This window comes from Triticum aestivum, chromosome 3A (assembly GCF_018294505.1).
Source record: "Triticum aestivum cultivar Chinese Spring chromosome 3A, IWGSC CS RefSeq v2.1, whole genome shotgun sequence".
NCBI classification, from domain to species: domain Eukaryota; kingdom Viridiplantae; phylum Streptophyta; class Magnoliopsida; order Poales; family Poaceae; genus Triticum; species Triticum aestivum.
In genome coordinates, this window is record NC_057800.1 from 500897447 (window position 1) to 500919946 (window position 22500).

At 48.5% G+C, this 22500-nt stretch overlaps 1 protein-coding gene across 1 annotated transcript; it reads left to right on the plus strand.

Annotated features, from left to right (window-relative positions):
- The first annotated feature begins 296 nt into the window (after positions 1-296).
- Positions 297-3185, plus strand: LOC123061854 (histone chaperone ASF1B). The gene is made up of 3 exons (XM_044485135.1): positions 297-540; positions 2309-2424; positions 2601-3185. Exons 1-3 carry the CDS (start codon positions 432-434, stop codon positions 2931-2933), a joined length of 558 nt encoding a protein of 185 aa, XP_044341070.1. The 5' UTR covers positions 297-431; the 3' UTR covers positions 2934-3185.
- The last annotated feature ends 19315 nt before the right edge of the window (positions 3186-22500 follow it).

A 22500-nucleotide genomic window follows, 5' to 3' on the forward strand; every position in this document is an offset into this window, starting at 1 on the left:
CACATTTGCAAATATTTGTTCAACATTTTTAGAATAATAGTTTACATTTTTTAGTACTTATTCAACATTTTCCAAATACTTGTTCAATATTTTTCAAATGTGTTTTTAAATAGTGTGTATATATATATTTAAAGTATAAAGAAAAGTACAAAGATAAAGCAAAAAACTAGAACAGAAAACAGAAGAAAAAACAAACAGGTCATGGCGTCCCGCTCGGCTTGGCCGGCCCATCTGGGGCTACCCGCGACGCGAGACTTCCCCCCTGGGCGCCCCTCAACATCGACAGTCACCACTCAACAAAAAAAACCTCGACACCCAGCAAGGAAGTACCGAAAGTACCCTTCTCTCTCCTCTGGGCTCTGTTCTCCACCCAAATCCACCCAAAACCCCTCCCCCCCCTCCTTTCGGTTCGGCGATCGGCGGCGGCGGCGATGAGCGCGGTAAACTTAACGAACGTGGCGGTGCTGAACAACCCCACCTCTTTCGTCAACCCTTTCCAGTTCGAGATCTCGTACGAGTGCCTCGTCGCCCTCGAGGACGGTGCGTTCGCGTCCTTCACCCCCCCCCCCCCCCCCCCCCCCTTCCCCCGCCGCCGGCGCGAACTTCTCTGCTGCTCTTGTTTGGCGGGCGCTCGTTTCCATGTTGTCATGATTCATGGTTGTTCTTCCGATTCGATTGCTGGATATGCGAGGCTGCTGAAGTAGGGGTTGGAGCCTGCGGTTATTGCGGCTTGTATTCTAGGGTTTTAGAGTGGTGGTGGAGCAGTTACTGTACTCGATTGGATTGAGTAAGTTGCTCGGAATTGTGGATGGGTGTCCTAGATTTACCCTAGTTTGTGATTAGTCCATTTTGACGAGTGAAGGGAATTATTAGATCATTTCCTTCTGCTTTGACATTGAAACAGAGCTCTGGTAGCTATACAAGTTTTAGCAGAAAGTAGCAGAGATTGGTCTGATAAGCCGCCTGTTATCATGATGTGTATGGTCTCAGTTGGTACTAGACCAATTACCTCTGGGAAATGTATTGGCCTGTTACAGTGAATTTGTCTAGTGTTAGATTCAGAATCCTTCACTGCAACTGATTATATGAACATGGGATGACTGACATATACAATTTAAGTGGTCTAGGTAGAAATATGTGTGTTTTTCATTCACTTTATGTGCAAAGTAAATGTCTTCTTCACCATGCAACATGTATATTGTGTGTAGATGCTATGCTTCTGGTATTCTACTATGCAAGTTTGATGGACTCTGGTTTGTGAATGTTAATCTTCAGTTTAAGAATCAACGGTTTTAATTGATGATTGTTAGACTGTTGGATACAGTGTATTAAATAGGGCCATGCTATTAAGGTATATTTGACTAGTCTACAGGTTCTTTTAGTTGAGTTCTCTAAAATTAAGGCGGCGACAATGAGTACAGTTTTCTGGAGCTTTACGTGTTTCATTATGTTCTATTTTGTTTATGATACTTGCCGATAAAAATATGATTCTGTAGTGATGCATATTTAACGAAAATCATGTATAGTTACAATAATGAAAAATGCACTGGTTCTTGTATGAAATCGATACTACAGACTGAACAAAATAAGGATAATTTGTGAGTTGCCACTTTCCTGGTCTAGTAAATGTATATTATACTTGGCATGTGCATCTACATCCCAGGAGATTGATTTGGATGTCAACATTTGATTAGTTCTCTGTGTAAAAATCTATGGTTTATAGAATAGTTACGGGAATTCATGTTCATGTTTTATCTCTGCTTACATTAGTGTAGTGATGATGATCATGGGATCATGATTGATATATTCTTATCTTGCCACTTCTTTATCGTGGCACTTTTTTTTATCTTCTGTTTGGGCACAAGACATAGTTGTTGACCAATTTGCTGAAGCATTTCTTTTTACTAACCAATATTAATTGGGTGTCACATCAAATTGTCGTTATGCCTTTGGTGACTATTTTCTTATCATTCTCATATTGTTTTCTTGGTGAATTAACAATTACTGATATTGTAGAAGGAGCTTGTTGGTGTTTCTGTTTCTGTTTGGTATGTGTTTATGCGCATGTGAGGGCAGTGGACATTTTTCCTTCTGATAATATCCTTTAATAATAATACACACCTCCCCTTAATGAGAAGATGTGCAAAACTTTCCATGACTAAAAAAATAGCCGTTTTGCATCTGTATAGTTTTGACCTATTAAATATTGAACCTACCATTTGTTATGAGTACCATGAGTATAATGCTGTTCTTATCCTGGCTGAGTCTGGTGAAGTACTAACAATGAGTTTGTTGGTCGGCCTTCCAGATCTGGAGTGGAAGCTTATATATGTTGGATCAGCTGAAGATGAGAACTATGATCAGCAACTTGAGAGTGTGCTTGTTGGCCCTGTGAATGTTGGGACATACCGTTTTGTTCTGGAGGTAAATAGGTTACTGATCTACGACTCTGTGATCTGCATCATGAACTCTGATATGAAAATGATGTTTCACAACTGCACAGAGTTCTGCCTGTTCATATTACAGTTGGGCAGCTGCTTTGCTCCTACCTCAGATTAAAATTTGCAACACCAGACTGATATGTCTGTTTTTGTTTTCAGGCCGACCCCCCTGATCCCTCAAAGATCCGCGAGGAGGACATAATCGGTGTCACGGTGCTTTTGTTGACCTGTTCATACATGGGGCAGGAGTTCATCAGAGTAGGCTACTACGTGAACAATGATTATGATGATGAGCAACTTAGGGAAGAACCCCCGGCGAAGCTGCTGATTGACCGGGTGCAGAGAAATATTTTGACCGACAAGCCCCGGGTCACCAAGTTCCCCATCAATTTCCATCCTGAAACAAGCGGAGGACAGCAGCAAGATCAACCACAATCAGCTGTACCTGAAAACCCTACAGGCGAAGGGAGCAAGGCCAGCACAGATCTTTGACCGGGTCTGAAAACTTGGGAATGCCAAAATTTTGATCTGCATGCCTTCTAGGTGAGATTGCAATATCAGATGGCTTCCTGGGATGCTGCTGCTACCTGAACCGTCTGTTCTGGTGCGCCACTAAACTAGACTATAACCAAAAACTCACATTGGTTAGCCATGTGCCTGTAGTGGGTAGGCTCTGACACACTGCGTCCTTTTGCTAGTGATGAACTGTAAGCTGGATGTTCATCCAGTAGTGTTCCTGTGCAACCGTGGTTGTCTTGTCTCTTGGATTATGCTGCAATCGCAAGGGTTCGTTAGATGACTTTGGTTGCCCATAATCATGTTTTGGTCCACTCCTGTTAGCTATTTGTGGAAACCGGGCTGCCCCCTTCGCATTGATCACGGAAATTTTCAGTTCATACAGACTGAGAGATAGGAAAAGGGGAAGGAAGGATAGCGAGTTCGAGTAATCCCGCTGGTAAAGGCTCGCCGTTAAGACGTCTACTATAGGGCAAAATGTCATTAGCACTATGCTGGGTACAGAGAAAAGATGGTACTACATGAAGTAAGGTGAAACAAAACATCCACTAGACATAGGTTCCTGTTAGCTAGAGCTAGAGCACCAAAGTACTAGAAATAAGTCCTGCTTTAAGTAGTCCAGCTCATCTCCACGTCCGCCCGTCACGCTCTATATTCTTGACTGTTTGCGCAAGCGATGGGGCTACTCCATCGAAGACGACCGCATTAGGATGCTTCTATAGCTCCCATAAGGTTAGTGTAATGATCGCCCTCAACTCCTTTTGCGGGCACCTAGTTGAGCTTCTCGTGGTACACCTCTCCACCAAAGTGTCGTCAACCGTTGGCATTAGGTCTGGCGTCCCCATAGAGCTCCATAGCGAGAACCAAATCGTCCCCGCAAAGACGCAAGTAGGATGTGTGTAATCGTCTCCTCATGTTGATTGTAGAACAGATAGTCTTGATGAGCCAAACCCCTTCGATCTAGTCTGTCTGAGGTCCAACAAAGGTTCTTCATAGCAAGCCACGAGAAAAAGCGGCACGGAAGCGACCCATGTTTATATATCTATCTATCACTAATAAAGTGAACAGGTATCTTAGTTCGTCAATGCTATTTTATAGAAAACATCCTGATGTTTCTGGTAATCAACTTGTAGTTCAATTTCAAATTAGATTTTCATTTTTACAGGAAACCCCCTTATGTTTCTGGTAATCAACCCATAGGCTAGCTTTAAGTCAGTTTTTTGCTTTTGCAGGAAACCCCCTGTGTCATGATTTTGCCATGATAGATGCCGTAGTGAAAGGACTTAGGTGTGGAACCATCGCACTAGGTTAGCTTGAAGGGGTTGAACGGAACAAAGGACACATAGAGTTTTACCTAGGTTCGGCCCCTCTCAACGAGGTAAAAGCTTACGTCCTGCTTCTAGTTGTATTGCTTAAGTTTCAATTACAAGGGAGCGAATACGTTTGACCTAGTTCTCGATTGTCTGTTTCTTAAGTTAACCCGCCGCCGGGTCACCTCTTTATATACAGATTGATGTTCGGCGGCTTACAGAGTCCCGGCGGGCTCATACAAACGTAACCGGCTCAGTTTCTAACTAAACCTGCCTTACAAAACAGGTTAACATATGGCGGCTCACACCTTTGGGCCTCAAGTCGCTTCTGGGTCTTGGGCCCTCAATAGGCTTGCTCTATGAACTGCCATCTTCATGTCTTCTTGGACCTTATCGGGCCTCTTTGTCTTTAAGTCGCCAATGGCATGACCCGACCCCTCCTGGGCGGGTCATACCTAGTAGTTATATCCCCAACATTAGGCCCTAGGTTGATTTAAACTTGTTCACATCAATCTTCACCACTTGACTTAGCAGAATCTTCCATCATCAATTCCTTACCAATTCGCTGTAACCCGCCATGACGTCACACCACAGAACCATGGTAACCCGCCATGACATCATGCGCGTTAACTCCGCACAAAGCCCAGGACATCTCAACAGATCTTTTACCTTAATAGACCTCCTGAAAATCGAGGCGTCCATATGGCCACATAATCATTTTTGGCCTCCTCGATTCCCGCGCATGCCATCTAGTCACTTCCTTATAAACAGGGACAGGGGGCCCTTCTTTTCACCTTTTACCCCTGCCCTCACATCTTCTTCTCCCTCCTCGCGACTCCACTGCAACCAAGCTTCGCCGCCGCCAGCCTTCGCCAACAACTTCAACTTCGGCCGCTGCATCGACCTGAACAGACCAGAAAACTGGCGGCGGACTTCTGTTGTTCATCAGCGTCCGTAAGTACTCACCTTTCCTCATAGCAGATCTGCATTAGGGTTTTCGCCATTCGTAGGTGTTCTTCATTTTTCTCTTTAGAACGCGTAGTTGGATCTGAACATGACACTGAAGTTGTGCGGCAGTAGTTCTAGCATCCCTTTCCAATCGTAGAGGGTGCCCTTTCTGTACTAGATCCCATCTGAATACATGAGTTCTTCCACTGCCTCAACCTTAGGTTTGAGATTTATTTTATTTTTTGAACTGCTGTAGATCCAAAATCGTAGAACTGAACCGTGGAACCTATTTGTTCAGTACTTGGCAAAATTTCACTTATAGGTCTTGAGATACTTGTGAACTGCAGCCGCGCGGGCGGCTTATATGATAGGCCGTAACCCACCAAACACCATTAGCCCCGCTTTAAACCGTTAGTATGTGTTCAGAATCTGTATAACCCAGCATCGTCTTCTGGTTTAATCATGCCAACCTTTATAGCACGTATTCTCTACATACGAATTGGCCTTGCATAATGCACTTACTTTTTGATCACCGGACGACTTAACATCATAACCTTAATCCGACAATACTTTTCCTTTCTAGGCTTTTCATCAACCAAATGACCAAAACTGTCACTTCATGCAACTAGGTCGCCTCCCGGGTCACAGAACAGACGATGAATGAGTATGTCCAAGTGGGTGCCTTAGTTGCAAAAGACGTTATCCATTGGAGAGTCCCAGGAACAGAAACCACCCCTGACCCAAAAGAAGGTGAAGTCATAGTTTTTACAGATCATATGTTTCGGGGGTTTACCCCACCCAGCTCAAAATTCTTTCATGATGTGTTGCATTTCTTCCAACTCCATCTGCAAGATATCGGGCCCAACTCTGTTTCAAACATCTGCAACTTTCAAGTTTTCGGCGAAGTGTACCTTCAACAAGAGCCCATTGTAGAATTGTTCAGGGAATTCTATTACTTGAACCGCCAGACCGAGTTCACAGACGGGCACAGTCTAGAACTAGCTGGCATTTCGATTTAGAGTCGGAAAGAAGCCACTTTTCCTGCCGCCATATCCCCCAGTCATCCGAAGGACTGGAACCAGATTTGGTTTTTCTGCAAAGACACATCTCCAGAAGGTGAAAATCCTCTGCCGGGTTACCGTGAAAGCCGGCTTAGCAACAGACATCCTCTCCCAGAACGGATCAGCATAGGAGAACGGGCCAAATATATGCCTATTTTTTCAAAGATTAGAGCCTTAATGGCCAATGGTTTGACTGGAGTCGATCTGGTTCGATGCTGGGTCGCATGGAGAATCTTACCCTTAAGCCGCCGACCTGGCTTAATGTGTGAGTATACCGGCGATGTCAAAGATCCACTGCGTTACTCTCCAATCTGTCTGGAAGATAAATAGATCAATGATATGACTAAGACTCTGCTCAACAAGAGTTTAGAGACTTGCAACAAAGTGGGGCTGAACCCCTTCTGCACTCTTAACCCGGCTCCAGCCGTAAGTCCCTTATCTCAATTTTCTTATAATCATTATCCATATTGCATTGCACATTTTTCATCTTGGTTTGCTTCCTTCTCAAGTTGATGCTCCCTTTTGGAGCAAGAAATTGCAAGATAAGCCGGCCAAGAAAGTCAGGACCAAGACCAAGGCTTCCAAGAAACCTGTCAAAAAGAAGGCAGATGCAACTAATCTCTTCACTTTGGACAATGCGTCTGAGGTAGATCTTGACTCTCTTGGCTCCTTTTTTATTCATCTTATTGACACTGATTACTATCAGGATGATACAAAGGCCAACCACGCAGATGGTGAAGAGGTAACTATCATTTTCCTCCGACGCAGAACCTCTGCCAAGATAGAAGGTGTTGGGGAACGTAGCAGAATTTTAAAATTTTCTATGCATCACCAAGATCAATCTATGGAGTCATTTAGCAACGAGGGAGAGGGGAGTGCATCTACATACCCTTGTAGATCGCTAAGCGGAAGCGTTCAAGTGAACGGGGTTGATGGAGTCGTACTCGTCGTGATCCAAATCACCGATGATCCTAGTGCCGAACGGACGGCACCTCCGCGTTCAACACACGTACAGCCCGGGGATGTCTCCTCCTTGATCCAGCAAGGGGAGAGGAGAAGTTGAGGGAAAACTCCGACAGCACGACGGCATGGTGGTGATGGAGCTCGTGGTTCTCCGGCAGGGCTTCGCCAAGCACTACGGAGGAGGACGAGGTGTTGGAGGTGGGAGAGGGCTGCGCCAGGGGAAGGGTGCGACTGCCCTCTCTCTCTCCCTCACTATATATAGGGGAAAGGGAGGAGGGGGAGGCGCCCTAGGGTTCCCTAGGGGAGGGGCGGCGGCCACAGGGGAAACCCTAGATGGGTTTGGGCGCCCCCACCCCCTAGGAAACTTGCCCCCCAAGCCGGGAGGGGCGGCTGCCCTAGGGGTGGCGCCCCACCTCTCCTGGTTACGTGAGATGGGGTGGGAGGGGCACTCAGCCCCTTAGTGGGCTAATGTTCCCTCTCCCCTTGGCCCATTGGGCCCCCTAACGCTTGCCGGGGCCTCCGAAACCCCTTTCGGACACGCTGGTCATCACCTGGTACCCCCGGAACAATTCCGGACTCCAATACCCTTCGTCCAATATACCGATCTTCACTTCCGGACCATTCCGGTGCTCCTCATCTTGTCCGGGATCTCATCCGGGACTCTGAACAACCTTCGGTAACCACATACTATTTCCCATAACAACTCTAGCGTCACCGAACCTTAAGTGTGTAGACCCTACGGGTTCGGGAACCATGCAGACATGACCGAGACAACTCTCCGTCCAATAACCAACAGCGGGATCTGGATACCCATGATGGCTCCCACATGTTCCATGATGATCTCATCTGATGAACCACGATGTCGAGGATTCAATCAATCCCATATACAATTCCCTTTATCCAGCGGTATTGTACTTGCCCGAGATTCGATCGTCGGTATCCGATACCTTGTTCAGTCTCGTTACCGGCAAGTCTCTTTACTCGTTCCGTAACACATCATCCCGTGATCAACTCCTTGGTCACATTGTGCACATTATGATGATGTCCTACCGAGTGGGCCCAGAGATACCTCTCCGTCACACGGAGTGACAAATCCCAGTCTCGATTCGTGCCAACCCAACAGACACTTTCGGAGATACCCGTAGTGCACCTTTATAGCCACCCAGTTACGTTGTGACGTTTGGTACACCCAAAGCATTCCTACGGTATCCGGGAGTTGCACAATCTCATGATCTAAGGAAATGATACTTGACATTAGAAAAGCTTTAGCATACGAACTACACAATCTTTGTGCTAGGCTTAGGATTGGGTCTTGTCCATCACATCATTCTCCTAATGATGTGATCCAGTTATCAACGACATCCAATGTCCATGGTTAGGAAACCGTAACCATCTATTGATCAATGAGCTAGTCAACTAGAGGCTTACTAGGGACATGGTGTTGTATATGTATCCACACATGTATCTGAGTTTCCTATCAATACAATTCTAGCATGGATAATAAACGATTATCATGAACAAGGAAATATAATAATAACTAATTTTTTATTGCCTCTAGGGCATATTTCCAACAGAAGGTTCATCAAGCGAGCTGGGAAGTAAAGTTTTCTCACCCTTTAGCTTACTTGGATCCCGACTTTATTTTGAAGAAATGGGAGCATGAAGTTCGCCGCACAACCCGGAATAGCGGAGGTGGAGAACTTTCCTCTAGTTTACCCAACACACCAGCTCCTCGCAAACGCCGGAAAGAGGTGCCTCAGAACTCAATCTCTCTTTATCCAAAGGCGGGTCTCATCCCTCAACCACTTAACCCGTCCGACTCAAATTATCAGGGAACTCCTCACTCTTCTTCTGGCGACTCAAGTGGAACTCAGTTTCCTCTTTTCAAAGTCGCTCCTGGGTGAGAACATTAAACTTATTTATTTTAATACTTATACATTTAATGTATTAACCCCTTCATGTGTCATATTTCCAGTGGTATAGCCAAGCCCAGTAAAAAGCTGAAGGTAAATAAACCAACTGAAGATCCCAAGGCTGCTGACCCGGAGAAGCAAATGATGTCAGAAACTTCTCATCAGACTCATGAAGCTGCTGCTGATGACCCGCCGCCAGAAGAGCACAATGTCACAATGGATTCCATAGATGTTAACCCGGCCAATGCTAAACCGCCAAGTCCCACCAAGCCTGCTGAAGAAAAGGCTGAAGATGTTATTGTCACCGGGGTTGGTTATACAGAGCCGGGCAACCCCACTGTCTTGTCAAAACATAATGCCAAGGAAGAATTTTTACCTGCTGACAAGGGCAAAGGGAAACCAGACTTGGAAAGTTATGCCCAGTTTAATGCTCATGAGATTCACGCAGGTTACTTAAACCGCCTTCATACCAGTCGTGACTTTGAAGCTGGCCTGGTTAACCTAATGAAGGAGCGCTTTGAGGTAAGAACTAACAAATCCTTCTCATATAAGTATATATCAGCCGCCAAGTCTACTAGATATGAAAGGATTGAATATGTTGTAGGCTTTAAATCATATGTTGCACCTTGTAGCTTCTCCATATTAGGTTATCTCTGTTAAGTCAAAATGAGTAGTCCCCAAGGGGCGGTTTAATCTGGATAGTTAAGCCGGGACTTAAGATCATGTTTCATAAAATCCGCATATGTAGCCCCCATGAGCCGGCTCAATTTGAAAAGAATGTGCCGGGTCATTATATATTCATATGCAAAAAAATATCCTGCATTAGCCCCTAAGTGCCAAGTAAAATACTTTTATTATGCTTGGGACTTCAAATAATATGATTATAATGCTGCATCTCTTTGTATATTGTAGGCTGAATTAAATATGAAAGAATCCCAAGTCATTGATCTGCGGCAAAACATCAAGATCCAACAATCAGAGACTTCGAAGGCCAAGTCAGAGCTAAAAACTGCCTTGGAATAGACTGAAAAGTTGAAAAGGGATTTCATCGCTGAGAGAACCGGCTGGGATACAGAGAAGGCAGCTCTGTTGAAAAGAGTTGAAGATGCGAAAGCTGCTCTTAAGTCGGTGACTGAAGAGTTATCAGGCTTGAAGCATCAGATTAATAGCATGACAGCTGCCATCTTTGGTAAGTAATATTGTACTTCAATCTTTCACTATTGATGTATAACAACCATCAGTCGATTTATTAATAACTTTGCCAATGCAGGCTCCAGAAGTTCCAACCTTGGTCAAGACATACGTATGAAACTTAAAGCTATATATACCCTGGTGGAACAGTTATACACCGGTGCTCAACGAGCTATATCTGCTATCTCGCATAAAAAACAATCACCTTCACTCATCAGGGAAGTGCTGGATAAATTATGTGTGCTACCTCAAAGAGTTGAAGAGCTAAAGCAATCAGCCGCTAGAGCCGGTGCCATCATCACGCTGAGCCGGGCAAAGGCATGGCAAGCAGAACTGGACCCAGTAGAGTTGGCCACCGGCTGCCCAAGCCTGAAAGAGCATAGGTCTCCCTTCAAAGCAGCATATTTCACCAAGTGTGTATGGGAAATGCGCCCCTTGGCAAGCAAACTAGCTGAGGAGACTGATGTCGGTGTCAAAACCGGCGGATCTCGGGTAGGGGGTCCCGAACTGTGCATCTAGGCCAGATGGTAACAGGAGGCAAGGAACACGATGTTTTACCCAGGTTCGGGCCCTCTTGATGGAGGTAAAACCCTACGTCCTGCTTGATTAATATTGATGATATGGGTAGTACAAGAGTAGATCTACCACGAGATCAAGGAGGCTAAACCCTAAAAGCTAGCCTATGGTATGATTGTTGTATCATGAAGTTGTTCTACGGACTAAAACCCTCCGGTTTATATAGACACCGGAGAGGGTTAGGGTTACACAAAGTCGGTTACAATGGTAGGAGATCTTGAATATCCGCATCGCCAAGCTTGCCTTCCACGCCAAGGAAAGTCCCATCCGGACACGGGACGAAGTCTTCAATCTTGTATCTTCATAGTCCTGGAGTCCGGCTGAAGGTATAGTCCGGCTACCCGAACACCCCCTAATCCAGGACTCCCTCAGTAGCCCCTGAACCAGGCTTCAATGACGACGAGTCCGGCGCGTAGATTGTCTTCGGCATTGCAAGGCGGGTTCCTCCTCCAAATTCTTCATAAAAGTTTGTAAACACCAAGAGTAGTGTCCGGCTCTGCAAAATAAGTTTCCACGTATTGCCACAGAGAGAATAATATTAACACAAATCTAATCTGCTGACGTATTCCGCAGCGTGACATCACACTACGGCCAAGCCTTTATTCGAATCGTTTTCACTTTTCCACCTCAGCGTGTTTTGCGAGGCGGTTTCCTTGGCACGTCTTGTCAAAGCAGAGATCGTGTCCCCCATTTACGGGATTCTCATCAATACGGACGTGGGTAACCCAACCGCGCCATTTATCACGGCGCTTGGGAGGCAAGCGAGTTTTACTAGGCTGGTGGGGACGCATAGTCGCATCCGCTCATATAAGGGGATAAGGATCCACCTTTTTACCTACGCCTTCTTCCTCCTTTGCCTATCCATCTTCTGCGCACCCGAGCTCCAGCGCCCAAGCCCGCACTTCCTACCTCAACCTTCTCCAACAATGTCCGGAGCGGGAGGCAAGTGGATGGTCTCCTCCGTCACGGAGGGCCATGTCAAAAGCTAAGGAAGGCCGGATACCTGTCCAAAGACATCGCGCACCGGCTTCCTGAGGAGGGGCAGCTTCTCCCCACCCCAAGGCCCCATGAGAGGGTAGTATTTCTTCCCCACTTCCTCCGCGGACTGGGTTTTCCTCTCCACCCATTTGTCCGCGGGCTCATGTTCTACTATGGCCTAGATTTCCACGATCTGGCCCCGAACTTCATCCTCAATATCTCGGCGTTTATCGTCGTGTGCGAGGCTTTCCTCTGCATCCGCCCCCATTTCGGCCTCTGGCTCAAGACCTTCAACGTCAAGCCAAAGGTGGTGCGCGGCAACCAGGCGGAGTGCGGAGGTGCCATGGCGGGCAAAATAGCCAACGTCCTATGGCTCGAGGGCTCCTTTGTGGAGACCTTGAAGGGGTGGCAGTCAGGGTGGTTTTACATCACCGAGCCACGCGATCCGAAGTGGATCGCAGCCCCTGAATTCCGATCCGGACCCCCTACGCGGCTCACGTCCTGGAAGGAGACGGGCTTGTCGTGGGGCGACGAAGAAGAGGTGACCGGACTGCAAAAATGCATCCAGTCCCTGGTGAACAAGCAGCTCAAGCTTGTCAACGTAGTCCAGGTCATGCTCGTCCGCCGGATCCTTCCGTGTCAAGAACGGGACTTCAATTTGTGGGAGTTCAACCCGGCGCAGCACCGAACTCTGAGCAGGCTCTTCGACACGACGTACGAAGATGTCTGGAGGGGGCTAACCAAAGGCGCCGAGGCTCCCACATCCGCCTCCGAAGACCGCGGATTCAGCTCGCAGCGTCCTGCTGGCGAGGTAAAAATATTTTCATCTTTTACAGGATGTTAAGTTTTCTTCATAGTTTGACTCTATGCGGGATCTAAACTCCCTCACCTTTGACAGGATTGGCAGGCGAAGTCCGGACTGATTAACTGTCCGGCTCCCTTGCCCGAAGACCCAGCCCCTGCTCTCCTAGTGAAGCTGCTGGTTCCAGCACCTTATGTGGTGCCGGAGAAGAAGGCCAAGAAGAAGAAGGCCACGGGGACTCGAAAGAGTTCCCGACATATGGTGGTGTCGGACTCGTCGTCCGACGAGTCCGAGACGCACTCCTCCCATGAAGACGAGGAGGAGGAAGAAGAGACCTCTCCCCCTCCAGTGGGGGGAGGAAAGAAGAGGAAGGCCGCCCCAGTAGGGGAGGCCGAAGGGTCCAAGAAGAGGAAAACCCCTCCGCCGGACTACGCCCCCGACGCTGATGAGGACGAGGAGGAGTGGCCGGACAGGGCCAAGCGTCCGGCGAAATCGTAAGTGTTCGGATACCAGAGTAACTCATGATATTCCTTTTGTTGCATAGCTTTCCCTAATGTCGAATGTAATCATGCAGCCCACCCAGGGACGGGCTCGACGAGTCGTCGAGCGGCTCCCTGGATTCATCGGACGTGAATTCAGTTCTGCCCGCTGCCTCCCCCTATGCTGCGGATGACGCCGAAGTGGCGTCGCGACAAGCTCCGGGGCAAGAGGAGGTGGTCCAGGAGGAGCCGCGAGGCGACCTCCCGGACTCCATGAGTAAAGGGGACCAGACCCCCCAGGGCTCCAAGTCCGGCTTTAAGCCGGACACCGCGCCGGAATCATCAACGGTTCCGGACCGCGGCAGGCGAACTCCTGCCAAGAGGAGCAAGCCTATTGAGCCGGTGTCCTCCGTCCAATCGGAGGCGCCGGACAATCTGCTGGAGGTGCTTAAGGGCGCCTCCATCGACGAGGAGCACCGTACCATCATGAGTACGGTGGTCCAGAAGGTTCGGTCCGTCAAAAGCGGACTGACTGAAGCTTGTGCTAGCCTTCTAACAGGCTTCGAGGTAAGTAAAAAATATGTAAAAATATTACCGCATAGACAGTAGCCCCTGATGCTCTGTTTGGCGTTCGGAAAGAAAAGCCGAATAGAGGATCTATTAAATATCGCAGGAGTCTAACTAAAAAGGAGTCAATATACGTATGCAGGCTTCGCTGCTGGCCACCGCCGCACTGACTGCGGAGGTGGGTGCCCTGAAGTAGGGCCTCGAGCGGATCGAGAAAGAGCTCGGCCTTGCCAAACGGCAGCTCGAGGAGAAAGAAGGTAAGAGATACCTTATAGAAAAAATGCCTATAAGAAGATGCAATTGCAAAAAATGACAGGAGTACACTGCTTATTGTAGGGGCCACAACTGAGGTGGCGACCCTCAAGCAGGCGTTGTCTAAGGCCGAGAAGAAAGCGGCCACGGAGCGCACCGAGCGGGAGAAATTTGAGGCGCAGGTCAACGAGGTGCAGCAAGAGCTTCAGGCTCTCATGAAAAAATATGAGAGTTTGGAGCTCGACTCGAAGACGCGAGCGTCCGAGCTTGCTGCGGCCCTTTAAACTGCCAAATCTGCCAAGGCCGAAGCCCAGAAGGCCCTCCAGGAATTGGATGCGGTGAAAAAGATAGCGGCGGGTAAGGCATTCTCTATGCAAAGCAGACATATAAAAGTAAACTACTTGTTACTTACGCGAATCCGGAGCTCTCCAGGGGCATTCGCAGATCTTCCCCGCAGCGTATCCGATGCTGCCGCATTCTACCGAGCCGAGGAAGGCAGCTCGACGGAGAAGGTGTTCTGGTCTCAGTACGCTGAGGCCGGACACCCTGTGCCCTTGAGCGACCAGCTGAAGCAGCTGGTCGAGCTCCACAAGGCGGCCGAACAAGCCCTGAAGGGCTTCATAGTTCGGCTGTGGCCTGGAGAGGCCCTGCCTGGGAGCTACTTCGGACTGGTGCAGCGGCTGGTGGAGACTTGTCCAAGGCTCGAGGTCATCAAGCGCTCCGTCTGCATCGAAGGTGCCCGTAGGGCCCTTGCCCGTGCAAAGGTGCACTGGGGTAAGCTGGACGGTGAGAAGCTTGTGAGGGACGGGCCGCCGCCGGGGAAGGAGCATCGCAAGCCCGAGAACTATTACAAGGATGTTCTGGCTGGTGCCCGCCTTATGGCGGATGAATGTACCAAGGATGTAATTTTTGAATGAACTCGCTCGTGTTATCCTGTGCGCTGAAAACTTGTTCATATGCGCTAAGCAATGCTTTTGAATTTAAAATATTACTTTCTGTGCGGCCGTTTATCAAAAAATTGAGAGATGGCCAGTCGTCAGCTTCTGCCCCCATGTCACTAGTGCTGGGGTGTTCGGGATAAACCTGAGCGCTCTTTTTCCCATGATTGGGTCCGTCGAGGGAGGCGCTCAGCACAACGAACAAGGCAATCAGACTATAATGCTTGAACACTCTCACTTAACCATAGAACTCTATAATTTTAAATTTCGGCGAAGCCCCTAGTATTCGGAAGACCGAGTTCGGGGCGCTATCCACGCCTTGGCCGGACAAAGCCGGTTCCTCGCTCGAAGCGGCATAAGCCTTTATGGACTCAAAAAACCTCTCGAATAGCGATTGGTCTCTCGCCTCATCATGACAGTCGGTTTTAGCTTTCTCTACTGAGGTGCTCAGCCCAGCTCAACTGGGGCACAATCGCAGTAGTTCTCCTAGTGCTACCTTATCCGATATAGCGGAACGTAAGGCACCAAAACATAGGAGCCAGGCAAACCCAACCATTGACCCAAATCATGATTCGGAGCCGATGCATATAGTGCTATAAGTTCGGGGTGCCGCACTTGTGAAAGTGTACGGACTTCTCACGCCATATAGATGGGTACTGAAGCCCCTGGTGTATTTTTGCCGTACCACAGTGTACGGATGCGACATGTTATTAATAAACATATATATAAAAAGAGGATAATGCAAAAAATAGACAAAAAGCTATGCATTGTTTATAGAAAGGCTGCTATGAAAGCGGAACAATACAAATAGTGCGATAAGCAAAAGAAATTGGACTATTTAACATGTCCTGGCCAGGGGCAGGCCGCGGAATTGTATTAAAAAATAGGTATACTGCTCGCAATAGAGACCACCTGGGAGTTCCATAATGCGGCGTGGCTTGTCTGCTTTCCTGGATCTTGCATCGTTTGTGCGGCAGTTGAATTGCCGAACGGGTCATCCGAAGTATGGAGTCCTGAGAGTAAGAGAAAAAAAAGGAATCCGGCAGCTCCTGGTGCGGTTTAAGCCGTTTTTGGGCGTGCCGTGATAGTGCCCCTTCCCCTGTGCCCATGGTATTTCAAGAGCGTAGTTATGTACGCGAAGCGCTGGTTTTGCTATATCGCGAGGGCTAGGGTTGGGGCCACATTGCTATGCTAGCTCAGAACGTGCCAGGCGGTCTTGTTGTAGGGTACTCCGGGCGCGCTTGACAGTGTCCGGCTTTTTGAAGGCCGAACTGGAGAACTGCCTAGAGAGGCTGCTTTGTACTTCTGCTGCGAGTGCTGCCGTGTGCTCCTCCGTTCGGAGGGAGCGTTCAGTGTTCCCATTGACCGTGATTACTCCTCTAGGGCCTAGCATCTTGAGCTTGAGCTGTGCATAGTGCGGTACCGCGTTGAATTTTGCGAATGCGGTTCGCCCGAGCAGTGCGTGATAGCCACTACGGAACGGGACTATGTCGAAGATTAACTCCTCGTTTCGGAAGTTATCCGGAGATCCGAAGACCACTTCCAGTGTAACTAAGCCTATACAGTTGGCTTCTACACCTGGTATGACGCCTTTAAAGGTCGTTTTGGTGGGCTTGATCCTCGAGGGATCTATGCCCATTTTTCGCACTGTATCCTGGTAAAGCAGGTTCAGGCTGCTGTCGCCGTCCATGAGGACTCTTGTGAGATGAAATCCGTCAATTATTGGGTCTAGAACCAGTGCGGCGAAGCCGCCATGACGGATGCTAGTGGGATGGTCCCTTCGATCAAAGGTGATCGGGCAGGAGGACCATGGGTTGAACTTTGGGGCGACTGGCTCCATCGCATATACGTCCTGTAACGCACGCTTCCGCTCCCTCTTGGGGATGTGGGTTGCGTATATCATGTTCACCGTCCGCACTTGCGGGGGAAATCCCTTCTGTCCACTGTTGTTCGGCGGCCTGGGCTCCTCCTCGTCATCGCTATGCAGTCCCTTGTCTTTGTTTTCGGCTCTTAACTTGCCTGCCTGCTTGAACACCCAACAATCCCTGTTGGTGTGATTGGCTGGCTTTTCGGGGGTGCCATGTATCTGGCACAAGCGGTCGAGTATTCGGTCCAAACTGGACGGGGCCTGAGTATTTCTTTTGAATGGCTTTTTCCGTTGACCGGATTTGTAGCCTCGGAATCCGGCATTAACTGTCGTATCCTTGTTGCTGTCGCTGTTAACACGGCGCATTTGTTTATTCCGACGTGACCTGTCCCTTTTGTCCTTGGTATTCGGATTACCAGGGTTCTTGGTTAAGTTGTTGCTACAAGCTAGCCAGCTGTTTTCTCCCGCGCAAAAGCGGGTCATGAGTGTTGTGAGGGCTGCCATAGATTTCGGCTTTTCCTGTCCCAGGTGCCGGTCAAGCCACTCGTCATGGATATTATGTTTGAAGGCCGCTAAGGCCTCTACGTCCGGACAGTCGACTATCTGGTTTTTATTTGTTAGGAACCGTGTCCAGAATTGCCTGGCCGATTCCTCTGGCTGCTGAATTATGTGGCTTAGGTCATCGGCGTCCGGTGGTCGCACATAAGTGCCCTGGAAGTTATCAAGGAATGCGGCTTCCAGGTCCTCCCAAGAACCGATTGAGTCTGCTGGCAAGCTATTAAGCCAATGCTGGGCCGGTCCCTTAAGTTTGAGTGGGAGGTATTTGATGGCGTGTAGATCATCACCGCGGGCCATGTGGATGTGAAGGAGATAGTCCTTGATCCATACCGCTGGATCTATTGTGCCATCGTATGATTCGATGTTTACGGGTTTGAAGCCCTCAGGGATTTTATGATCCATTACTTCATCTGTGAAGCATAGTGGGTGTGCGGCGCCTCTGTATTGGGCTATATCATGATGCAGCTCGAAGGAGCTTTGTCTATTGAGTTCGGCCCGGCCGGATTTATTGCATCCGGAGTGACGATCACCGTCACATGCCGTGGGGTGCCTGCGCGATCCGTAGATCGATCTTGTTTGCCTTGTCCTCCAGTATGTCGTGCAGGTCGGGCGCATTTTCCCGTGCCTTAGTATGCTTGACGCGGCGTCGGGGCATGGCTTGATTGGAGGGCCAAGAGGCCTCTCTGTCGCGGCCACGAGGTGGCCGGTCGGCCATGTCATGCGCTGGTGATGTAGGTGCTTCCTCCTTTAGTCGGGGTAGCAGCCTGCGCTTTGGGTAACTCTTGGAGGGGCGTTCGAGTTCATACTCTTTGGTCGCAAGGACTTCAGTCCATCTGTCAGCTAGCAAATCCTGATCAGCTCTAAGCTATTGCTGCTTTTTCTTGAGGCTACTTGCCGTGGCCATAAGCCTGCGTTTAAAACGCTCTTGTTCGGCGAGATCCTCTGGCACGACGAACTCGTCGTCGTCGAGGCTTGCCTCGTCTTCGGAGGGAGGCGTATAATTATCGTCCTCAACCTCTTGGTTCGCCGCCCTCTCGTGAGGGCTGGCTTCTCTATCCTCCTGTGCTAAATCTTGCTAGAGGGGGTGTTCTTCGGCACTATCCGGAGTAGTATTATCTCCCATGCCGGAATCACCGTTTTTTCTTTGGTGGGATTTAGAGCGGTGCCGCTGACGCCGGCGCTTGGACTGTTTCTTAGAGGTATCGTCCCCCGCTGTTTCATTGCCATCTCCATCCTTTGGAGTGTCCACCATATATATGTCATATGACGAGGTGGCCTTCCAGTGCCCTACGGGTGTTGGTTCTTGTTCGTCTCCTGCATCGTCGTCCATGCCGTCGATGTCTTCGGAGTCGAAGTCCAGCATGTCGGTTAAGTCGTCGACAGTGGCTACGAAGTGGGTGGTGGGTGGGTTTTGAATTTCTTCATCGTCCGTATCCCAACCTTGCTGACCATAGTCCGGCCAGGGCTCTCCTGATAAAGAGAGAGACTTTAGGGAATTCAGGATGTCGCCGAAGGGCGAGTGCTGAAAGATGTCCGCGGCAGTGAACTCCATTATCGGCGCCCAATCGGATTCGATCGGTAGGGGCGTGGGGGGCTCGGAGTTCGGAGAGGAATCTGGCTCCTCGGAGTCACGAGCCATGCGGGGTGCGGGGCTAAAGTTCGGCTCGATCGCCTCTGAGATCGCAGCCCCTGAGGCAGTGTCCAACCGCTGATCCTCGATCGGCGCAGTAGGCTCCGAATCAATGGTCGGAACCGGTGCGTGTGCGGCCTTCAAAGCGCTGTTTGGCGGCAGAGCTATATCATGCCCATCGAGATAGTGCGGCGCGCTTGGCTGTGGCTCGAATCCGTCGAAGATCAAGTCCCCGCGGATGTCAGCCGTGTAGTTTAGGCTTCAAAACCTGACCTGATGGCCAGGGGCGTAGCTTTCGATCTGCTCAAGGTGGCCAAGCGAATTGGCCCGCAGTGCGAAGCCGCCGAAGACGAAGATCTGTCCGGGGAGAAAAGTATCACCCTGGACTGCATCGTTGTTGATGATCGAAGGAGCCATCGGGCCTAAAGGCGACGACACAGAGGAACTCTCAATGAAAGCACCAATGTCGGTGTCAAAACCGGCGGATCTCGGGTAGGGGGTCCCGAACTGTGCGTCTAGGCCGGATGGTAACAGGAGGCAAGGAACACGATGTTTTACCCAGGTTCGGGCCCTCTTGATGGAGGTAAAACCCTACGTCCTGCTTGATTAATATTGATGATATGGGTAGTACAAGAGTAGATCTACCACGAGATCAAGGAGGCTAAACCCTAGAAGCTAGCCTATGGTATGATTGTCGTATCATGAAGTTGTCCTACGGACTAAAACCCTCCAGTTTATATAGACACCGGAGAGGGTTAGGGTTACACAAAGTCGGTTACAATGGTAGGAGATCTTGAATATCCGCATCGCCAAGCTTGCCTTCCACGCCAAGGAAAGTCCCATCCGGACACGGGACGAAGTCTTCAATCTTGTATCTTCATAGTCCTGGAGTCCGGCTGAAGGTATAGTCCGGCTACCCGAACACCCCCTAATCCAGGACTCCCTCAACTGACTTGTCAAAATATTAGGCGGCTTGCACTAAAGAAAACTCAAAAGTATCAGCGCCGATTCATGATGTCGTGGATCTGATCCCACCAACACGTAAGCACACCTTCGCTCCCGATATTGATCCGTCAACCCTTATAGATGATGAAGCTAGATTTAAAGCTTTCACTGGGATCAACTGGGCCACATCTGACTTTCAGATGATGGGAGAGGACGAAGAATCGGCGCAGGATGACCCGGAACCTTCAACCCGCCGGGATCAAGATAACCGATCAAAGGGTCGGCTTGTAAACTGTCGCGTAGAATTTGTGCACAGAAAAACACTTATTCTTTGGGCCGTAAGACACCTTGTAATAGGCTAGCTAAAAATAATGATCGGCCATGCCATCGTGCATGTTTATCATTTTTATTGTGAGAACTGTTGATGAAACACTTGATGTGCTACCAATGAGTGAACATGAAATATCATTATCCTTTCCAATGATCATATGAATACCAATGTTCCTGCACATATGTTTAAACGATATTCGCCCTGGCGGTTTAAGCCAAGGCGGGTCATAATGCCCAAGATAATATCTTTTGGCGACTTTAAAGTCTATAACTAGGTCGGGTTATCAAACCTCGCATATTCATATAACAAGTAAAAACATACCTGTGAAATTGGTTCATATTGTCGGCTTACATCGCCATATCCCATGAGGGTGACAGCCCAAAGACGTATAGCGCATAACTCCAATTGCGCAGTCAAAGTATACTGACGACTTAACATCCAAAGCTAGGACGGGTTATCAAAACACCCAAATATGCCCAAATATGAGTTATAAAGATTAAGGCTACATGGCGTGAATTGTTTTAAACCATATGTTAACAAGGATATGAATCCAAACAATGTTCAGAGAAAATAACAAATCAGAAAAATCAAGGCTTTCATAGGCCGCCAAGCCTAAATTTCAAGTGCTTTCAAGGGCCGCACAACCATTGAGTTAATCCTTCATTCAAACCCGTAAGCCGGCCCTCACATGACCAATCGTCGTTTTAACCTCAACAAGTTCAGGGTCTTTATTACAAGATTGACTGTTGAGAGTATGGCGGGTCATTCCAGGATTACATGGGCGGAGTAACAAGGACACACAAGAAGGATAACCCAGAATTTGGTGTTTACACCTCGCATACAAACCGATCAAGAGGGTAAGTATGGCTATGTTCGTTGAACAGGAAGCCCCCAAGTGACCTATAATAAGCCATCAAGGCAGGATACCCATGTTTGAACTGCGCACTGCAACAAGTTCTCTTTGGTAACCTTTAACTTGGGCAGGAAGCCCTTAAGTTCTTTGTAACAAGAAATGTAAGCCGGATCAAAAGGGTAGTCACAGCTATGCTCAATGAGCAGGAAGCCCCCATGTAATTTGTAACAAGGTGTGTAAGCCGGATCAAAAGGGTAGTCACAGCTATGCTCAATGAGCAGGAAGCCCCCAAGTGATCTTATGAACGGACAATAAAGACTCAGATACTTAGAAATGAAACAACAGAGGCGCTGAATTATTAGGGATGCCGGCTTTATTATACTGATCATAATATATACATTGATGAAAGTATGTACAACACAAGAGCCAGTGGCTCAAGTGTAATAAGGCCGAAGATGAGCAATGTTCCAAGGCCGGCGGGTCTCCTCCTCCAATGTGCGTGAGTCCTTGTGGTCTCGAATATCAATGAGGTAGTATGACCCATTGTTTAGGTTTTTGCTGATAATTTGTGCATATCTATTTGATCCTGGATGAGCCGAAGTACCAAGTCACCTTATTGAAAGGTCCGGGTTTTAACCCGGCGACTATGACAACATCGCAGATCTTGCTCGTAAATCGCCAACGAGCCGCCACAAGGTCACGCTCCTCATCCAGGAGGTTGAGATCATCCTGACATGCTTTTTCATTATCAGCTTCGACATAAGCCGCCACACGAGGTGAGTCGTGACGAATTTCACTGGGAAGAACTGCCTCTACTCCGTAAACCATGAAGAAGGGCGTATAACCCGTGGATCTATTGGGGGGTAGTATTGATACTCCAAAGCACTGAGGGTAACTCCTCAACCCAACAACCCGGCGTCCTTTGCAAAGGGACCATAAGCCGGGGCTTTATGCCTCTCAAGATTTCTTCATTGGCTCTTTCAGCTTGACCATTGGACTGGGGGTGAGCCACTGATGAAACGTCAAGACGAATATGCTCTCATTGACAAAATGCTTTCATAGCACCCTTAGATAGATTAGTACCATTATCAGTTATGATACTATGAGGGTAGCCGAAATGGAAAATCGCCTTGTTAATGAATTGAACCGCCGTTGCCGCATCACACTTGCTGACCGGCTCTACCTCAACCCACTTCGTAAACTTGTCAATTGCCACCAAAAGGTGGGTCTTTTTGTCCTTGGATCTCTTGAAAGGTCTAACCATATCCAAACCCTAGACTGTAAAAGGTCAAGTGATTGGAATCATCCTCAATTCTTGAGCCAACACATGAGCTCGTCTGGAGAATTTCTGACAGCCATCGCACTTGCTAACCAGATCTTC